The sequence below is a fragment of the Phymastichus coffea genome, unplaced genomic scaffold (assembly GCF_024137745.1).
Source record: "Phymastichus coffea isolate CEN01 unplaced genomic scaffold, Cenicafe_Pcof_1.1 PCOF00071, whole genome shotgun sequence".
In the NCBI taxonomy this organism is placed as follows: domain Eukaryota; kingdom Metazoa; phylum Arthropoda; class Insecta; order Hymenoptera; family Eulophidae; genus Phymastichus; species Phymastichus coffea.
Window position 1 is genome coordinate 1,452,887 of NW_026706882.1, and position 18,187 is coordinate 1,471,073.

General features: G+C 34.3%; 3 protein-coding genes across 6 annotated transcripts in view; 1 reads left to right on the forward strand and 2 right to left on the reverse strand.

Moving 5' to 3' along the window:
* Window positions 1-9,154, forward strand: part of LOC131667854 (uncharacterized) — a 31,130-nt gene extending 21,976 nt beyond the window's left edge. Inside the window, exons 8-14 of one of the 4 annotated variants that reach the window (XM_058941587.1) lie at window positions 43-300; window positions 921-1,087; window positions 1,784-2,242; window positions 2,309-2,750; window positions 3,971-4,191; window positions 5,602-5,621; window positions 5,952-9,153. In XM_058941587.1, coding sequence (XP_058797570.1) covers window positions 43-300; window positions 921-1,087; window positions 1,784-2,242; window positions 2,309-2,750; window positions 3,971-4,191; window positions 5,602-5,621; window positions 5,952-6,049 — 1,665 coding nt within the window. In that variant the 3' untranslated portion in view covers window positions 6,050-9,153. Of the gene's footprint in view, window positions 1-42; window positions 301-920; window positions 1,088-1,783; window positions 2,243-2,308; window positions 2,751-3,970; window positions 4,192-5,601; window positions 5,622-5,929 lie in introns of all 4 variants that reach the window. The other 3 variants (XM_058941586.1, XM_058941585.1, XM_058941588.1) reach the window with 3 other exon arrangements.
* Window positions 9,155-10,691: 1,537 nt separating this feature from the next.
* LOC131667855 (uncharacterized) lies at window positions 10,692-11,454 on the reverse strand. Its single transcript, XM_058941589.1, has 3 exons — window positions 11,311-11,454; window positions 11,019-11,106; window positions 10,692-10,948 (listed from the first exon to the last, which is right to left on the reverse strand). The coding sequence occupies exons 1-3, from the start codon at window positions 11,433-11,435 to the stop codon at window positions 10,751-10,753; spliced, it is 411 nt and encodes a 136-aa protein (XP_058797572.1). The 5' UTR covers window positions 11,436-11,454; the 3' UTR covers window positions 10,692-10,750.
* A 1,114-nt stretch (window positions 11,455-12,568) lies between these two features.
* LOC131667870 (uncharacterized) lies at window positions 12,569-15,081 on the reverse strand. Its single transcript, XM_058941612.1, has 6 exons — window positions 14,896-15,081; window positions 14,573-14,815; window positions 13,891-13,977; window positions 13,180-13,311; window positions 12,771-12,922; window positions 12,569-12,695 (listed from the first exon to the last, which is right to left on the reverse strand). The coding sequence occupies exons 1-6, from the start codon at window positions 15,079-15,081 to the stop codon at window positions 12,569-12,571; spliced, it is 927 nt and encodes a 308-aa protein (XP_058797595.1).
* Window positions 15,082-18,187: the final 3,106 nt, after the last annotated feature.

The following is an 18,187-nucleotide window of genomic DNA, read 5'->3' on the forward strand; positions in this document are numbered from 1 at the left end:
TTGTTAAGTTCATATTTTTGCAATCGTCCAAAAATATTACAGCCGAGGAAAAAGAACGAGGGCGACGTGATCTTCATAAGTCTGTACGGTGAGAACGACGAGTTTAGGTATAAAGATGAAACACCAGTGGACAGCACGTTACCTTCGGAGAGTATTACCTCGATACCTCTCGAGAGTGAACATCATCAGCAGCAGCATGAACAGCAACATCAATGTGAGAAATATGACGCGTCGAGTCCGCAACAAACTTCCGTTAATATCGTCTGTACTGATGCGACGATCGAACATCATCGCAGATCGGTGAGTATTTTTATGGTCAAATTACATATTAATATAAATACGTTCTCGATCACTACGGAAAAAATATATTAATATAAGGCATTTTTATTCTTAAAATGTAATGCAACATTAATTAATTACATAATAACGTAATTTTCTTTTATTTTCATATATTTTTTTAAAACGCAAGTAATTTATTCTTTCGGATTAAAAGTTTTTTTTTTACATCAAGAAATAATATTGAAATGAAGAGTTCAATATCTAATAGTTCTAAATCTAATACAAATTTTAAGAAATTATTTCTGCTCGAAATAAAAAATTTCTAAAAATAAGAAATTTTTGCTTCTTTGTTTCTTAAATTGACAAAAACTGATATTCAACACTGATACGTTGAAACTTTTTGAATATGAAGCAATATAATAAAAGTAGTACAAATATAAATTAGAGAGATATTTCATTTGCATCCAATAAGCCGATCATTCCAATCCTTACTTGAGCTTAAAAATAATATTGAATGTACTTTACGTTGCACTGATTAAATAAATAGGTCGCGTCGTAAGTAGCATAAGCACACGATATAGCCAGACACGCGAAAAACTCAATAAATAAGACCTAATTTATTTACGTTTGCATTTTGTCAGAGAATAAGAGATAGAAATAGTAAAGATAGCGCAAGAATCTCGTCGTCATCGGGTGAAAGCCCGAAAATACCGGAAAGCCGCTCGAGGGACTCGCACATATCAAGGAGCGAGTCGAGGGATTCGAAAGTCTTAGCTGATGATAGGTACGACGTCACTACTGTTACAGGGTAAGTCTCTCATTCTCTCCTTCTCTCTTATAATGAAAACATCACCGAGGCGAGTAAATACAGCTCGATAAATAGGCTTCTCAGTTCTGAAACTTGTACCTCTCTCTCAAAAGTGATATTGATGGGAGTCGAGTTTCGCGCATTGTGTACGAGTGCATCGGAATTATTAAGAAAGTACCAGCGCGAGTTCAAAAGTTCTCCCTAACTTTGCAAGCGGTGCCGAATGGCATATTACTTTTTGCATGCATATACAACTTGCAGCATAAAGGTTATACACTTTTTTTCCCAAACGTTCGTAATTCCTTCAAAATGCGCCACGTCGATATGTACAAATTTTCTCTATGCATTATTTGTTCTGTACATTTTGAACTTGATGGGAATCTTGACATACATATACGTGTATATGGAAATAAATGTACATTTTAATATAATGAAGCCGTTTAAAATAGAATTTGTTAGATTCTTTCGCTACTTCAAATAGCAGGGAAATATATTGCAAAGAAAAACATATAAATTCCTTATTTTATTATAAGTGTCTATAGGGTATACACATTGAACGGGATAAATTGAAATTCTTTTGTGCGAATTTTTCGCTGTTTGCATAGTATAAGTGCTATATATAGAGAGGAATATTTGAATACAAAGGAAATGCTTAACAGAGTCAGTTATCAAATTAATAAGGAAATAAAATTACAGTCATCAAACGCCATCGGATGAACAAACCCAACGTCTTTCAACCAGTTCATCACGCGACTCAATTGGTCGTAAACCTGACATCCCAAAACCAAAGCGCAAGAAGAAGCCAACCACACGACCGCCGCCACCTCCAGTTGATCAATTAACATCCACTACCACGAACAAACCAGAACTGAACGGTAAAATTCCAGTAGCACCAAGTCCTGTAAGCTGCGAACAATTGCAGCAACAGCAACATGACAGTTCGGAATCGGAAAGAGACTCAGAAACTGACTTTGTGAAAAGTAAAACCGTGGAAAAAGAAGTTGTTGCCGAGGAGTTGCCAGATGAGAGAAAAGGTCTTTGCTACGAGGAAAGTTTCGAGGAAGATTTACCCTACGTGCCCACAACGTTACCTCTTGAGAAGAGTGTAGCCATTCCAATACTGCCCATCAAGCAGCGTGTCATCCAGGAAGTCAGGTTAGCCTTTCAAAACGCAGAAATTCAAACTTTGCATTTCTCATTTCTTATTTTGATTGATAACAGAACGACGCCGATCGAAAGGCCACGTTCCACGACACCAATCAATCCAACGCTGCTTGACGAGTTCGTCCACACTTCGTCGTCGTCTCACGATGAGCAACAACGTCGCGTAGAAAAGATGCGGATATCGTTGCCACGCGACAGTGACGTGAGAGTTAAATCACCGCATCGTCCATTAACTGCTCAACACAGTTTCAGCGAGTTTGCCGGTCGTGTGCCAAGACTGAGTCGCGCCTTGAGTTTGACTAAGTCGCCAAGCCCACCTCCACCATTGCCACCACGAGCACCCACAACGGTGCTCACCACAGTGGCAACCAGGCCGCAAAACTGGATTAATTTCGAGGAAATACCCGAAAAGAGAAAAGCACCCAAGAGGATACAGACCATTCCGAGGCTTGAGGGTGAGCCTGGACATTCGCAGACTACTGCGACTACTACTGCCACGGTGAGATTTAACTCTATTTTCTCTTCTTATAGTTTTTTTTCCATTTCAAAGCTTAAGATTTGATATTTTAAGTTATAATACAATGAATAACACTAAAGCTAAACTATATTTTGATGATAATTATGATTGATGTCTAGAGACAAGTGACAGGTTGGGTAAACGAATAGAAATGCTTTAATAATGGCGTTTTTAAAAAGGTGAAATGACGATACTTTGACAATAAAAATAGTCAGAATTGATATATACGATTTTAAACATTTTTCGTAACTGAAATTATAAGGATTTTGAAAATAGGGGTTTATACCATTGACGAATATTATTTCTTTTTCTGAATGGCAATCAATTGAGTATTTTGTACGTCTCAATTGCTTACTCGAAAGCGTATAATCCATTTGAAATGCTATACTATTAGCGCATCAAATATCAAAAAGTTCGGAAAACCTTTGAAATTTGAACAAACATTTTATGAACGATGTTTAAATTAACTGCCTTTTCTACCTTCAAATCCAGTTCATTTAGTGAAATAACAATTGTTTCCTCACTTGAATATCTAGTAATTGTATTTATCATTTACCGATCCGAAAGTTTTGTGGGTCAGAGCATCTAAACTCGATGGCAGTAGCATTTGGCGTATAGAGAATCAATATAGGAAACTAGTTTTGTAAAAGATGACCTATGCTGAAACCGCAGATTAACTTGTGCCGATTCCAACGAGATTAATCTTCTCTGCAATGATAGAGGAAAATCGAGTAAAACTGATTTATAATTTTGCAACTGCTTTACACGAAGTTTTGGAAACAATTCGAGTTTTATTATTGAATGAATTTCGAAGTGAACTTTACGTGGTACCTATAGAATTGATCACGAGTTACTGAAATGTAAGCAAGCTATGAATTTGTTAATTAATCACAAGATAATCATTGTTTAGCCTCGTCTCTTGTAGTAAAAATCGCGGTAGCTTACCATACAATTCCTAATGTAACAATTCAATAGATCTTATACACTGTAAATTGATTACCTGTACGCATAGACTAATGCTGACTCTTTTGTTGACACAGTCATTGATGAATAGATTTAGTCGGAGCTATATATAATATGGTTCATATTTATAAATCATTCTGTGGATTTCTTTCGTAAAATAATCCTCTAATTTCTTATATCTCATTAAATATAGACACATGGATCATACGCGTTTCTTTAAAAGTGGCTTTCAATTGCAGGGCCAATATAGTTACGTTCAGCCTGAAGAATGTCGTTGCGAATGTCACGAAGAATCGCGACGAGCTTCATTGCATGGTCCACGGCAATCATCGTCTTCATCGACTGGTGGTAGTGGTAGTAAAAACGGCATGTGCAACGGCGAAAATTGTCAAAAAACAAGAGCTATCGAACTACCAACTGAATCAGCAGCGGTTTCGGGCGACAGGTCCAGTGTTGTCAGGTAACGAGCACGCAACGGGTCTCGAACCATTTTTCACTTCGCGGGGAAAGTTCTTTCTGTATTTTTGGTGCAATTCCTCCTTGTGATTCTCTCTTTCTCTCTCTCTTTCTCTCTCTCTCTCTCTCACACACATTTTAGTGCATATGTATAGACAATTTATTTGTGCATCTCATTTTTATTCTATGTAGTTTCGATTTTGATTGCTCTAAGGATTGTTCAAAAGGTTTTTGAAGAAAATATATATTTATTTTTGTTACATATTATTTGATTTACCAATTCCTTAAATTGTCAACAAAAAATATTTTATAAAGTATGTTTTGAAATCGGATTCATACGATATTTGTACATAAATTTATTAAGCATTTCTGAATGTTTAGAAATCACAGAATCATTTTTTGATGCAGCTAAACGATTAGAATTCTTAGAGCGTCAAATCGTGATCCATCATCTTTTTTCTCTTCAATCAACGTAGAAAACTTAGAAAAAAAGCATTGTAAAATAAGTTCATAAAAATTTCTTGTTCATTTAAAAAAATCTCTTGCCTAAGATTTTCCAATAAAATGTGAAAATGAATTCTATCAAAATATCAATCCTGTTCAATTTTAAGTTTATCATTTAACCATCAGTCATATAAATGTTATTTAATTGTATACAATATCTTCAAAGTAGTTACTATTGTACATAACAAAACAATAAATATGTGTTTGTAAAAAATGTTATTCAAGTGTCTCCGACAGAAAATGCCCCATTTACGTGACATTCAAGAAGAAACTTGTGAAATACATTTTTATTTTTGAAAATTCCAGAAAGATAAGATAAATCAAACAAAAGAAATTGCTTTCATATACGTGACTCAATCAAGATTTTATTTTCAAACGAATTGAAAGACTTTTGTTATGCGTGGAAAAATACAGCACTTGTGAAGATTCGAAAGTATGTTTAGCACGAGTGATATAACAGTAAAACAAACGGACTTGATACTGTAATATCAAGGATTTGTTCCAGTAATTTATTTTTAAATAGTGATGTAGATTATTTCACATAGCGAATTCGATTTTTGTAAAAGTAACACGTCATATTGCATGAAATTTGATGAAGTGAAGATTCACACATGTGACCGCATAGTAAAATAAAGTTCTTTTACAATATTGTTTTTTTATCAGAATCGAAAAGTAAAAAAATCCGACGGATTTATTGAGAGGCACTAAAAAACGAACTGTAAAAGAAGGTAATACAAGACGTGACACACTGAACAGAGAATGCCAACGACGTACAGTTTGTTGAATGTTATTCTTTTTTCAACGGAATCAAACAAAAAAATCCTTGTTCATCGGTAGTGTTTTATTTTATATTTAAAGTACTGCTCAGTCTAAACGAGAAATTTTTTCTTGTTGCATATATTAACTAAAGGAGAACCCCGCCTTCTCATTGTAAGTAACCGAAACAAAATAATCTTTCGTTAGTGAAACCAAAAAAGCATTCATCATCCATCAAAATAAATACAAAGCATCGAACCGACGCAACCACTTCATCGACATGCATGCACTTATAGAAGACTAGAAATTAATAAACAAAAGAAAAACGTTCGCAAAGGATATCAAATGACAGATCGCAATCATCATATGCATAATTTTGAAAACTTTCTCACTGAAAAATGGAGAAGGTCCCTTGCCAATGTTTGACATAGCGCGAAAAGTGAATGGGTTGCATGAGACAGTTACGAGTATAGCCGATTTAGAAATTTGTTTCTTTATTTCCAGTGATAACAGCTCGGAGGAGTGCAGCGAACACAGCAAATACACGACAACGGGACGCCACAGATCGGACAGTCGACCATTTGCAATGGACCTCGACGTGAGCAGCAACCGGTCTAGTATCATATCTCAAGACGAGACTGAAGACGACGAGCATTGACAAAGACGAGATCAATATAGAATTCCTAAATTCGAGAAACGTTTCGTTTTAATTATGATGATTATTTTTGGCGGCCAAGCGTGGATTTTGAAAGCAGTGGAATATTTTACAATATTAATGTAACTATCATTATGAAAAAATATTTAAGAATGTTTTGACCACGTCAAAATAAGCACCATCTCATACAGTAACTAAAAATTCATTTAACTTTCTGAAATTTAGAAAAATACGTTATATATAAACGACTGACCAATGAATTGATTTACGATTGTACATGATTACAATTAATTTGCATTGCTAAAAATATTGTAATATAATCCAATTAAAATCTTGATATTAACGAAAGTCGAATAAGTTTCTTGAATTTATGAATTTTTAGTATGTTGTTAATAATTGTAACTCGGATTTATAACTGAAAACACAGTCTGAAAAAAACAAAAGAACCCAAACATTTTAGAAATGTTTTACAATGTTTCTTGATTATACGATTTTGACGGTGTGTCCATTCATTATCAGTATTAAATATGAAATCAAATTGCTAGCTTTCGTGATGTCCGAAAAATCTAAAATCATTCGATTGTTAGTCGCAATACTGAAAAAAATGTAATTTTTAGGACTTGCGAATCGTTATTTTTTAGAGTTCGATGCGCTCATGGTGAAAATTTGTTTTTCCATTGTTGAAAAAGATTGTTAAATTTCTAATGTTGTAGTTTGGTACAGTTTCCAAAAATCATAAAGCATTGATCTATCAAAAAATACTGTACAAATAAAATGAATCGTCTTAAACTTGCCATCATCATATAAGTGTATCTGTCAAATTCTTTTCTCCGTATATGCGTTACTTGCATGACGAGTTTAATTTCCGAATTGAAAAAAACTGTAAAAATAAGAACACGAATAACCAATGGAAATGCGAATGTTAAAAAATGCCACACCATAGAAATATATAACTGACGTGAAAAATTTATCTGAAACTTGACCGCACATCGCTACTAGTTAAATATTCTATGACTAAAAGTGTAGTGTTATATATCGATAAGGTTATTAAGAAAAAATGAATTATTGTATAAGTTAAAAAAAGATCATTATTTTAATAATTTTTTGCTGTTGTTACTCCCGCAATGTGTATATACATACATGGATTATATAACGACGTGACACTGCAAACTCATACACACACATGCGCACACAAAACATATATATAATGGACTGACTTGCTATTATTGAACGTGAAAGAAACCTTACTAAAGAGACAAAGACAGAGTTTTAACATACAAGTACATAATATATTAAATATTAGGTAAACAAGCGAACCCTTATGCGATTATTTTCATCTTCTTTATTTGTAAATAGTCAATAACGGAAAATTCAAAATTGCATACAAACAGAAGATGAGAGAGACACACATTTTTCTTCTCCCTTTTTTGAAAATATTTTTATCTGAGAACTTTGTGAGCCATTAAAGTCAATTCTTTTTTTAGAACAATAGATAGATAAGATTTTAATAATTTTTTTCATACCTACCTTACATATACAATTGAACTATGTAATAAAATGATTAATATGATTAGTACACATATTCGATAAATTTAGATTACCGGAGCGCATTTAAAAAATAATCGAATTAACGTTTAGAAAATATGACACAAAAAATCAATCAAATCACCGTCTAAATGAAAAAATGCCGTTGAGTAAATGATTATAATAAATCTTAAATGTCACTCAATTTAGATATCATCTATATCATTGAAACTAACTTACAAATTGTTATAAAAAGCATAATAATGAAACTGTAAATTCCTTTTAGTATAAATCATTGTTAAATATTATGAGCCGAGAACTAGGAAGACTATAGTACAGAAAATTTGTATAAAATTCTTGGTTAGTTGTTACATCTACATCAGTTTTACTAAAGCCAAAAGGAATAAAAAACGCTTTTATAAAAATTTACAACTGAATACGTTTCAGATTTATCTCGATGATTTTACCTGCTTTTATAAAATTATGTAAAAAAGTTATTATAAAAAAGGTACACGTTACCATTTCCGCTATAAACTCAACGGCATGTTTTCAATATTTCATTTTTGGTCATCTTGGCCTTTAATTGTTGATAAAAATAAAAAAATCGGAAACTCGTATTAGAATAAACAGATGAGCATTTTTTCCAAAAATGGTTAAAACTCATTAGCTCAGTTATGGGCACCAACGAGAAACTACTGTGTTCAAACAATCTTCATGTAACAAAAAATGTCTAGACGTATCATAATAAAATGTGACTAGTCCTTCATTCTTAATCTTAATATATCACTGAACAATACCAGGTCAGATAAGTTGACCTTTTTATCTTAGCTTTCTATAACATTTAGTAAAAAAGTTAAAACAGTTCAAAATTTTCATTATTTTATATCGACTGGGTAATAAAATTTTCTTTATATATTCTATTGTAAGAGCAATATTAGTGATCGAAATTTTAATATAGTGTTTCGCTATTTGATCATTAGATTTTTACTGTATTATTATATTATCTCAATTAGTTTTACCACACTTCGGAATAAGACAAGACTGCCGGTAAAACAGTTACGTTATACTGAAAAAAATTTTTGAACTATATAAATCTACGCTAATCTCGAAGCGCATAAAACAATGATCTGAAATACATTTTTTATAAGTATTGGGTAGAAGTACAATTTCTTCGGATGATCTGTATAGTTTAAAAACAGTCGACTTTCTCTATGCAACGATGCTTCAGTGTAATGCGTAATCAATCCCATTTAGAATGCTTTGTAAAACGTGATTAGTTTTTTCGTAACGAGCGGTGTGTAATATTAATTGCTTGGACTGATAAACCTGTACAGATTAACTGTTCATACACATATAAAATCGATTTATTAAAGTATTCGTATAGAAATGTTTCATATAAATGATTAAATTTACTTGAGTAATAGACTACTTGAAATATCTTTACGTAATTTTACTCTATGACAAGAGACATTTTTTAGCTTAAGTCTTGAACATTATGAAAAAGTTAATTTTTATTCCCATACAATATGTAACAAATATTTTTTTCGTTAAAGAAGAAAAAAATTCATGTAAAATTTAATATTAAGATTTAAGGTAATTTTGATATAGCAAGTAAAATATCAAAAATCTTTAGATTTTTGCCAATAAATTATCATTTTGGAAATGAAACATTACAACCATTCATGTATAATTTAGGAAATAACGTAATATGTAAGATTGTGAGTTGAGTCTAAAGTTGATTTATAGTTATGTATCCAGCAAGAAGTAACGATAAAATAAGAGATGACAAATATTCACGTGTTACTTTGCTTGCTCTACTGGCAATATGAAACTAATCAGAACTGGTTTTATTATTGCATCTCGCAATTTATCAAAAACAAACTTAATTTATTGATAAAAGCAAAAGTGTCGCCAGTATTAGACGTAAAAGCAACCGAAAGATCTTGAAACAGAATGGATAAAGATGTTATAAGCAAAATTTTCAATATAACATAAATCAAAATGTTGTTGAAAATTTATTCGAAATAATATTCAAGTTATGAGAACCAATAAAATATCCAGTTTATGGAAAGTCTCTTAAAAGGATATGTTCGTAAGAAGAAAGAAAATGTAAATAGTGTATTGCGCTTGGTTAGTCCGTACACAACAACAAAAATTAAAAAGTGGCACGCGAGATGGTATGAGAAATTATAGTGAGAGAGAGAGAGAGAGAAAGGAGATATGACTCTCAAGGGATTTTATTGCTGTTGCATTTTAACTATAGAAAGCGAAAGAAGGGAAAAGTGGTCATAAAAAGTTAGCTTAAAGTAGTTTGAGTAGATGTTGATGTGTGTCCACTTGCAGTGGAATACAGGAAGAGAAATGAAGAATAAAAGCAAATGCTGTTATAGTAGTAAAAAGAAAAAATATATCGACTAATTTTTAACTATTCTGCCTCAAAGTGTATCATCCCGATTCTCCTCGCACGATGGCGAATGAGTTGTCGTTCGAAAAAAATAAAATACAAATATATATTACGATAAGAAACTCAGAAAATTATCATCGTATTTTAGCAAAGACTTTTCTAACCCTTTTTTAGGATTCAACAAAAAAATCACACGCTATGAAATACATATATAAACGTACTCGAAAAACGCGTGAAAGAAACCCATGCGTCTGTTGTTCCTCGACCACTTCGCTAGGGCATTTTTTTGTAGATGACAAACTCAAGCGACGCATCTCTATACGTTGAAAAAAAAGTCTCTTATTTAATACAAATAGCGAAAAAAGCATAGCGGAACGACTTAAAAACCACAAAAACCCTTAGCAATATACGCGAGCGTTCATGATTATTTTTAAGGCGCATAAGATGCTATTTGAGATAAATGATTAAAAAAACAAATGGAGAATATTTAAGTGTTTCTAATGTTATGTACATACGACTATTTGTGAGAGGAAGGAAAATACAGTTTCGAATACTAATAAACATTATATACGACTCGTTCGACGACCTCATGTTCGAAAAAAAAAGAAAATAAAATGTTTATGTGTTTTAAATGGCTGTGCTTTATTTCTTCATTCAGTCATTTCGTGCTTTTCAAATTCTAGAATAAATTAAATAAATAATAAATACTAATTCATATTTTCACTTGGTTGATTTAATTTTAACGTAAGATATATCTTTTTTTCCATCCTTTTTCATTGAATCTCTCAATGTGCCTTTCTCAATGGATTGATCGTTATCAAATCTGGATGTTAATGAAATGGGTTGTTGATCTTCGCGCAAAAATATCGTTGATTGTGCTGTTGTTGTTTCGGTTGCATTGTTTTCCATCAAAGATTGCTACAAAGTACCGCATACAAGTTCAAAACTAGGATTTTATATTATTTTTAATAATATATCTATTAAAAACCTGCATAACGTTGATCAGAAATAAGAATGCTAGAAGAGTCAATGCACTCAAAGCTGCTCCTCCGCCTCCTCCACCTTTACCTTTTGACCTAAAATATTTTTCCGATAATCACTCAAACGTCAATGTTTTGCATAATTGATTATAATTGATCTGTTAAACGTGACAAATTCGTAGCTAGTGAATTTAATGTAATAGAAAGAAATAATAAAATCATGTAGTTACTATTTCCCATCAGTTTATAAAATTAAAAGATCGATAGTCACGAATAGCCTCAATAAAATTGGCAATTTACCCATGCCATCCATGATCATGATAACTCTCTCCATGATAACGATCCATAATCCCATAATGCGTATGATGGCTCACAGGTGGTTCTTTATGAAAAGCACCAAAGTTCAGCAGCGACTTAAAAGTCATGTCGCAGTATTCGGAGATGTCGTCGCCTTGAAATCCAACGAAAGACTGCCCAGAAATTGTTTGCCTTTTCTGCGTTACGAGCCTTTCGCTCGTATAATTATCACGCCTCGTGATCATGTCGCGCGACAGCAACTCAACGTGTAGCGCGTATAATTGACGCCGGATGCAATGCACAATTTAACCTGACGCTTGAAAAGCAGCTCTGCGTAATTACAGTGAAATCACGGAAGGTCATAACGGTAGATACACGCGATGTGATGAATAAGGGGCTGGCAAATTAACAAACGGTATATTTGTAATAATAATTTGTTTTGTTTTTATTTAAATGCTCGTTGTTTTTAAATTAGAGAATCATACCTCAACACATACATACAAAAGAAGTAAACCTAGTACATGATATAATAATCATAGTAATAATATCGTGAGCTGAATTGTATAAACATCTTTGCCTAAATTCAGCTTTGTGCGCAAATTGCCATTGACGAACAAATTACGCCTATATACATGAACGATGAGTAATAGGTCATTTATTAGTGGAATATTGAATAGAGCAGAATGGAGAAGTGGTCAAAGACAAAAAGAAAAGAAAAAAAATAAATAACTGCGGGTGGTGGAAAATTCGTGTGTATGGATCGTCATTATCACATATATAAATAGCAGTAGTGATTGCAGAATATTGAAGAATAAGAAATAAGGAAACACGGGCCCATCAAAGCTTCGCTAAAGAACCTACGCTTCGCATATCGACATAATAAATAGTAATTAAATAATATGATAATAAACGTTCGTTATTTTGCTCCCTTCTGTTTTAAAAGACAATCGTCGACACTTGGGTGATATTGTATAATTTATATAAGAGGACGAGACGCGGGCCACCTAAGTCTCGAGTCACGTTCAGTCTACTTTTACGGAAGATTCGCAATCACTTTTTTTTCTCAGCACAAGAAAAAGTGAACTTCCTGCAAATTACGCTTGCCTTGGCGTGAAATACATCAAATCGTCTAGGTAAATAATGTTCGTCTCGTCGATAGAGAAACGGTAGATAAGAAACAGGAGACAGCGTCCGTTATTTTAAATTCGAGTCCAGAAGAAGTCTGCTTTTCGTTAGTTGATTGTTGTTGTTGTTTTTCTTTTCAAACGGCGTTGCAATCGAGGAACAGCGTTCTGCAATCTTCACCGGAACGGCCACGTCTTCCTGCCTCGTACAACGCTTCGAAACCTACTCCGCTTTGCCTCTGAAGAAGGTAACTCGTTGCGTACCTGTAAGCATCGTTGGGCTTAGCTTCTGTTCCTCGTGGGTTTCGAGGAGGAGCGAGAAGGAAGAGGAATACGTACGACCCAAGTTGGCAGAAGATAGTGGCTGTGCCTTGGGAGTCGGCAGCACACTCAGCACTCGCTTCGCAGAGTGCGCGCTCAGCACAACCTCTCTGACCTTCTTCCTCGGCGCGGCCCACATTGCTGAAGGATTTCATCGATCTCATGTATCCCTGTGGCGGATACAAATTACCAATTATTTCCGTTCGAAATGCCTTTTGCAGGGATTCCCGAAGAATGCTATGTAATATTGTCGACTTTCGAGCTTTGGATGATTGGAGAAAGTGACACACTAACATTTTTTTCCCGACGCTTGGCAAATCGTCAGAGAGAAAATATTCTTAAATCCTCGATAAAATTTCAAGGCGAAACCAAGCGCACTCCTCAAATAAAAAGACAAGCATTTATGAGAAATAAGCAACATCATTACCTTGAGCATGGAAATAGATGCAACGGCGGCATCGGAGACAGTGTCCTTCTTGCCGAGCGAGCGAGCTTGAAGCGAGCGATGGGAGAAGGACGTCTTCAGGGCATCCAATAGATTGATGACGATATTGATGAACTGCTTGGGACAAAAACAAGCCACTTAGGAACGATATCTTATGGATCTACCATCATCTCGAGATGGGATTTCCCACTTGTGTTTAAATTGTATGTTTTTTCGTTAGTTTATCTAAATTCTACTGATACTTCAATGCGAGAGAGCTTATAATTCAAAGTCAATAGATCCATTGAATGCATTTATAAAAATTGAGAGAACAATGTTGCAGCTTGCAGAATCATTTATTAATAACAAAAAAAAACTTGATTCGTCGAAAAGATTATAAAGGGAAATTAGGTCAAGTCAACTTGGACAAATTCCCATTAGTCAACGCAGAGAGAACAATGGCAAACGAATTCCGGAAGGTCCAACATCTCTCTCTCTCTCTCTTTCTCTCTTTCTCCCTCTGTTTTTCATCTGTATTCTCTTACATAGAGAAAAAGACCGCTTCAAAGGCCGCCGGCACTTATATTACAAAAGCGTGAGCTGCATTACAGAATGCGCGCGCATTGTATGTGGATTGGTTGTGTGTATGTGTGTTTGTGTGTGTGTGTGTGTGTGTGTGTCTGCGCGCGCGCGCGTGTGTACTCGTCTACTGACCTCACTCGCCTGGCCGGCTATCATAGACACCTGTTCCGGATTCCTGCCCTGTCCCAGAAACGCGCCCAGCACCGCTGTCAATAATCCCTAATATGTGCGGAAATTCATATCCAGTCTAATGTATTAATGTCATATTTACAATTTGGAATAATTTGAAAAACTATTTTTTTTAATATTTAAATCACAAGGTATTTTCAAAACAATTTATTGAATATCTAGCTAATTTAAAAAATAGTTTTTCAAGTGTTCGACTATATATACATAGTTTATTGCAATCTATCAGTTGTTCATGAGCTCTGTAATTGCTATCATTTTCTAATAAGTTTCTAATCTTTTTCCAACTATTAATATCTCAGAGGAGTCTTAATTGATACTCAAAATTGATATAATAGTTCTACAAGTTAATGATCTACTATAAAAATATATATAGATAGAAATGAGTATTGGCGTGCAAAAGCTAAAATAAAAACAGCACTTAAGGCAACGGAGCAAAAAAAGAATGATTTTATATAAATTTTTGATGACGACAATGGCGCCAATAGCAAGTATAATATGTACAATCAAAGAAATTCTAATTACGTGTAGAAACAATACAGCAAAGAAAAGATAGAAGCTCAAGGGTGAAAATAAAGAAATATAAAACTAGATGATCTGTGCATTAATGAGAAAGAAGCATTTGTACCTGCATAGGACTGCTGTTCTGATTGTCGACCTTGTCGATGCCATCAACCTGCTGTTGAGGCCCACCAAGGAAAGCGGTAAGTACGCGAAGACCAACGGATAAAAGATTAGTCCACGGGCTGGCAGGCACACCGTCGTCTATTTCGTTCTTACTGGGACTGGCGATTGCGGCATTCTGACCCAGTATCATCTGCATCAACATACTTAAGATGTTTGACCACGTGAAGCCACCGCCGTTACCCTCCTACGTAAAAATGAATATTACTTGATGAGACTTATGAAGAGAATTTAGTTAAAAAGCGCATGCCAAGACAACTTTCTTACAGCGATCGAGTTGGTGCTGATGTCGTCGATGTCATCCAAAGCTACTTTCTTCATTGCGTTTGGTTTCTCGGCAAATTTCCTAGATGCCTCGTCGATTTGTTGCTGGAGAGCAACTTGTGGCAAGGCGAATGCTTGGCACATTACTAATGCCACCATGCACAGCCCAAAGTACTGTTTGCTCTGCATGTTTGTGCTGAGATAATAATATTATCATTTATTATTTTTTCATTCAAAATGCGATAGTAATTGTTTTGGGAGCTCTTATTTTTAAAATAGTTTTCGTAGTAAAACAATTAAAATTGAATGCATTTCGGAAAAGTAATCATTGTTAAGGTTCCTGCAACTTATATTCACTCTTATTCATCGCCAACGTTCATAAATACTTAATGTCATGGAAATATTTTATCAACCCTAATAGACGTATGAATTTCATAAGCGAGTCGACGCTGACATTCTCGATACTCAATTGTAGATTACAGACAAACTCTCGAAAACGCTTTCTCGCATTATTTCTTGTCGCGTGTGTTCCATAGTGCTGCCGATACGCGCGCTTAAAAATTGTGTCCCCTCTGAAAGGAACTTTCCCCGCCTCTTGCGCATGAAATTTCGTGGCTTACTAGACCGCAGCCAGGATGAAAGTGTTACGCATTATTTTTCTTTCGCGTGTGCACGCTTTTCACGTCGATTGGGTGGCACCGTTAGCTAAACAGTTAATGAATTGCCAGGTAAAAGTTTCAGAAAATTTTCTTCAATTTTTCATTCCCGATTGTGTTTCAACAATTTATGAAGTATTTATATCATTACACAACTAATAATAGATATGAAAAATATTTCTGAAACTTAATGAAAAGCGAAAGTAACGAAGGTATTTAAATAAATGCGAAAGATATTCTGTAAAAAAAGTTTCAACTTTCTAAGAAAATATTGTTTATTCTCAAAGATAATGAAAAGGATGACCTATCACTTTAGTGATTGTATCTTCAGGACAGTTAAAGAATTTCTTGGGACGATAATCAACAAAAGACCCTGAACGTGAAAGTAGGCTGAGACGTTAAAAAAAGAAGTTTTTTCATAGAAACGTTTAGTGCAATATCATGGTCAATGCATAAGTAATCAACTAGTAATAACATACTGCGGACATACTTTTCTATCGCGGAAAATGAGTTTATTGTTGTTTATCGAAATTGCATTTACTTTTTCCTCTGTTACGTGCCAGGAAAGTATTAGCGAAAATATTTTCGAAACTACACAAAAAAAGTTAGATATTTCAACTAAAATTGTTCTATTCACGTAATAGAAATATTTTTATATAACGAACCCGTAAGAAGTAAATCATACAAAAATTACACTATTTTTTAAAAAATGTTAACAAACTATATATTAAAATGGCTAAATCATTCAAAAAATTACAAATTTTGAACAAACCATTTGTAATCATTAAACAAAATAGAATCGACAATCTAGCACTTTCCACACACACCCAGAATAAAAGTATAGTGTATATCGAATGGTCGCACGCGTACACTGAAGATATATGTTGACAGGTGCGAGCAAGCGAAAGAAGTGTACATCGAAGCCTTGACCATGAAAGTAGGTCGCGCGCACGAGCGGAGAGGAGGCGGTCTCGTTAGCCCACTCCCAATCGGCTTAAGTTTCTTGACCCCGACGTTCGAAGCGTGCGCCTGCACCGTTACTCTTCTCCACGAAAACGCGGTCGCGACCTACTCACGCTAAACGATCGGGATATTGTTTATCAATCTTTTTTCCTTTTTTACGGCTTTTGGAAATTGTTTGGGAAAGCTGCCAGAGAATTGTTTCTTTCTATATCTGGGTTGGCGTGAGTTCGTAATTGATCGTAATTCCAAATAGTCAATTTGGGCCAAAAGTCTTTCTTAATGACCATTGAGCGTATGCTACAGAAAATAAATCGATCAGTAATTGATATTGTATACCAATAATGCTAATTGAATTGAACCAATTAACTTTTTTATATCTTTAATTTTAATTACGTTCGACACTCATTTTATTTAAATAGATCGTATTTGATTTAATCACTTTTGTGACGACACATTTTACCTGTTCGTGGAGCAGAAAATTTGTGAGACGCAACTATTTTTTGTGACTTTCTAATCAATTATTAAAATCGCTCGAATTATAAACTTTCAAAGTTATTCAAGCACATTATTATAATCGGACAGTGCATAAAATTGCATCAAGTGTCAATAGCAGAGTGAAAATTAGAGCTGAAATATTATCAGATTTCGTCACAAACGCACGTAACACAATCACTAACAAAAATTAAAAAATAATTTAAAAATCTCGTCCTCACCTAACAGGTAAAAATATTCTCGTCACCCACACTTGAAAATCGCAATTGAAAAAAAAATCACTGCACTCGCACTCTTAAATTAAAAATAAGATAATGAGAAAAACTCACTTTTTTATTTTAGATTTCGTTAAAAATATCTATAAGCCGTGTGCGTATGTCTGGGACAATACTTCGCTTCTGCAAGAGGATCGAGTGGCGCGGGTCTTCTTATAGCCATTGCTGGGCCTTAGGGAGGTGGAACTTAACCGTTCGCTTCTTCGTCGCAGTCGTCGTCGTGGTCGCAAGGGGCCTTGCGAGGAATTCCTTCAGCAACAGCACGCACTTTTCTCACTCGCTGTTTTGCAAGCGATGATCGTCTTTTTCGAGATGTTCTATTATTCCTTTTTGTTGTGACCGGATAATGCTTGTTTTCTAAGCTAACGTTGCGTTGGTTTAGTCGAATTACTGAGTGTTTACTATTGTTCTCTTCCTTTTTTATAATTGGAAGGGTTCTTCTTTTATAGTGGATAATTTCCATGATTGCACGAGATTGTAATAAGTTTCTTATGTAACCCACGTTCTTACAAATTTGGGGGACTTATCGAGCATCTTCTTAATTGACAATGTATTTATGCAACAACAAAAACATGTTGTAAAGCTATGGTTTCACGACTAGAGAATTGAAATAAACTTCAATGAATTCAATAGCATTATTGAAAAAATTCAATAATAACACGTTTAATACTTTATTCAATATCATTATATTTTCTCCATCATTTTCCCCGAGAACTTTTCAACGTGAAGTGTGAATTTAGTATCATCAATCAATTATCTTCATTTTCCATCACTTTACTGCACCTCACATTTGGAATAACGGACTGAATTAATCAATATGAAAAAAGCTCAATGTCTAAGAGGGTTTACCCGCATCCAGAAATCAGCCAATCACATGGTCACCGGAAATTTCCAGATTTCTCTCGAGCA

Bases quoted from the DNA above. Each gene is read 5' to 3' on its own strand.
- LOC131667855 (XM_058941589.1), bottom strand. From the start codon at position 11,435: ATGACTTTTAAGTCGCTGCTGAACTTTGGTGCTTTTCATAAAGAACCA. The intron at 11,107-11,310 runs GTAAATTGCCAA...AAAATATTTTAG, and splicing joins CATGATCATGGATGGCATGG to GTCAAAAGGTAAAGGTGGAG. The intron at 10,949-11,018 runs GTTTTTAATAGA...GGTACTTTGTAG, and splicing joins TTCTGATCAACGTTATGCAG to CAATCTTTGATGGAAAACAA.
- LOC131667870 (XM_058941612.1), bottom strand. From the start codon at position 15,081: ATGCAGAGCAAACAGTACTTTGGGCTGTGCATGGTGGCATTAGTAATG. The intron at 13,978-14,572 runs GTACAAATGCTT...CGCACATATTAG, and splicing joins AGAACAGCAGTCCTATGCAG to GGATTATTGACAGCGGTGCT. The intron at 12,696-12,770 runs GTACGTATTCCT...CGATGCTTACAG, and splicing joins ATCTTCTGCCAACTTGGGTC to GTACGCAACGAGTTACCTTC.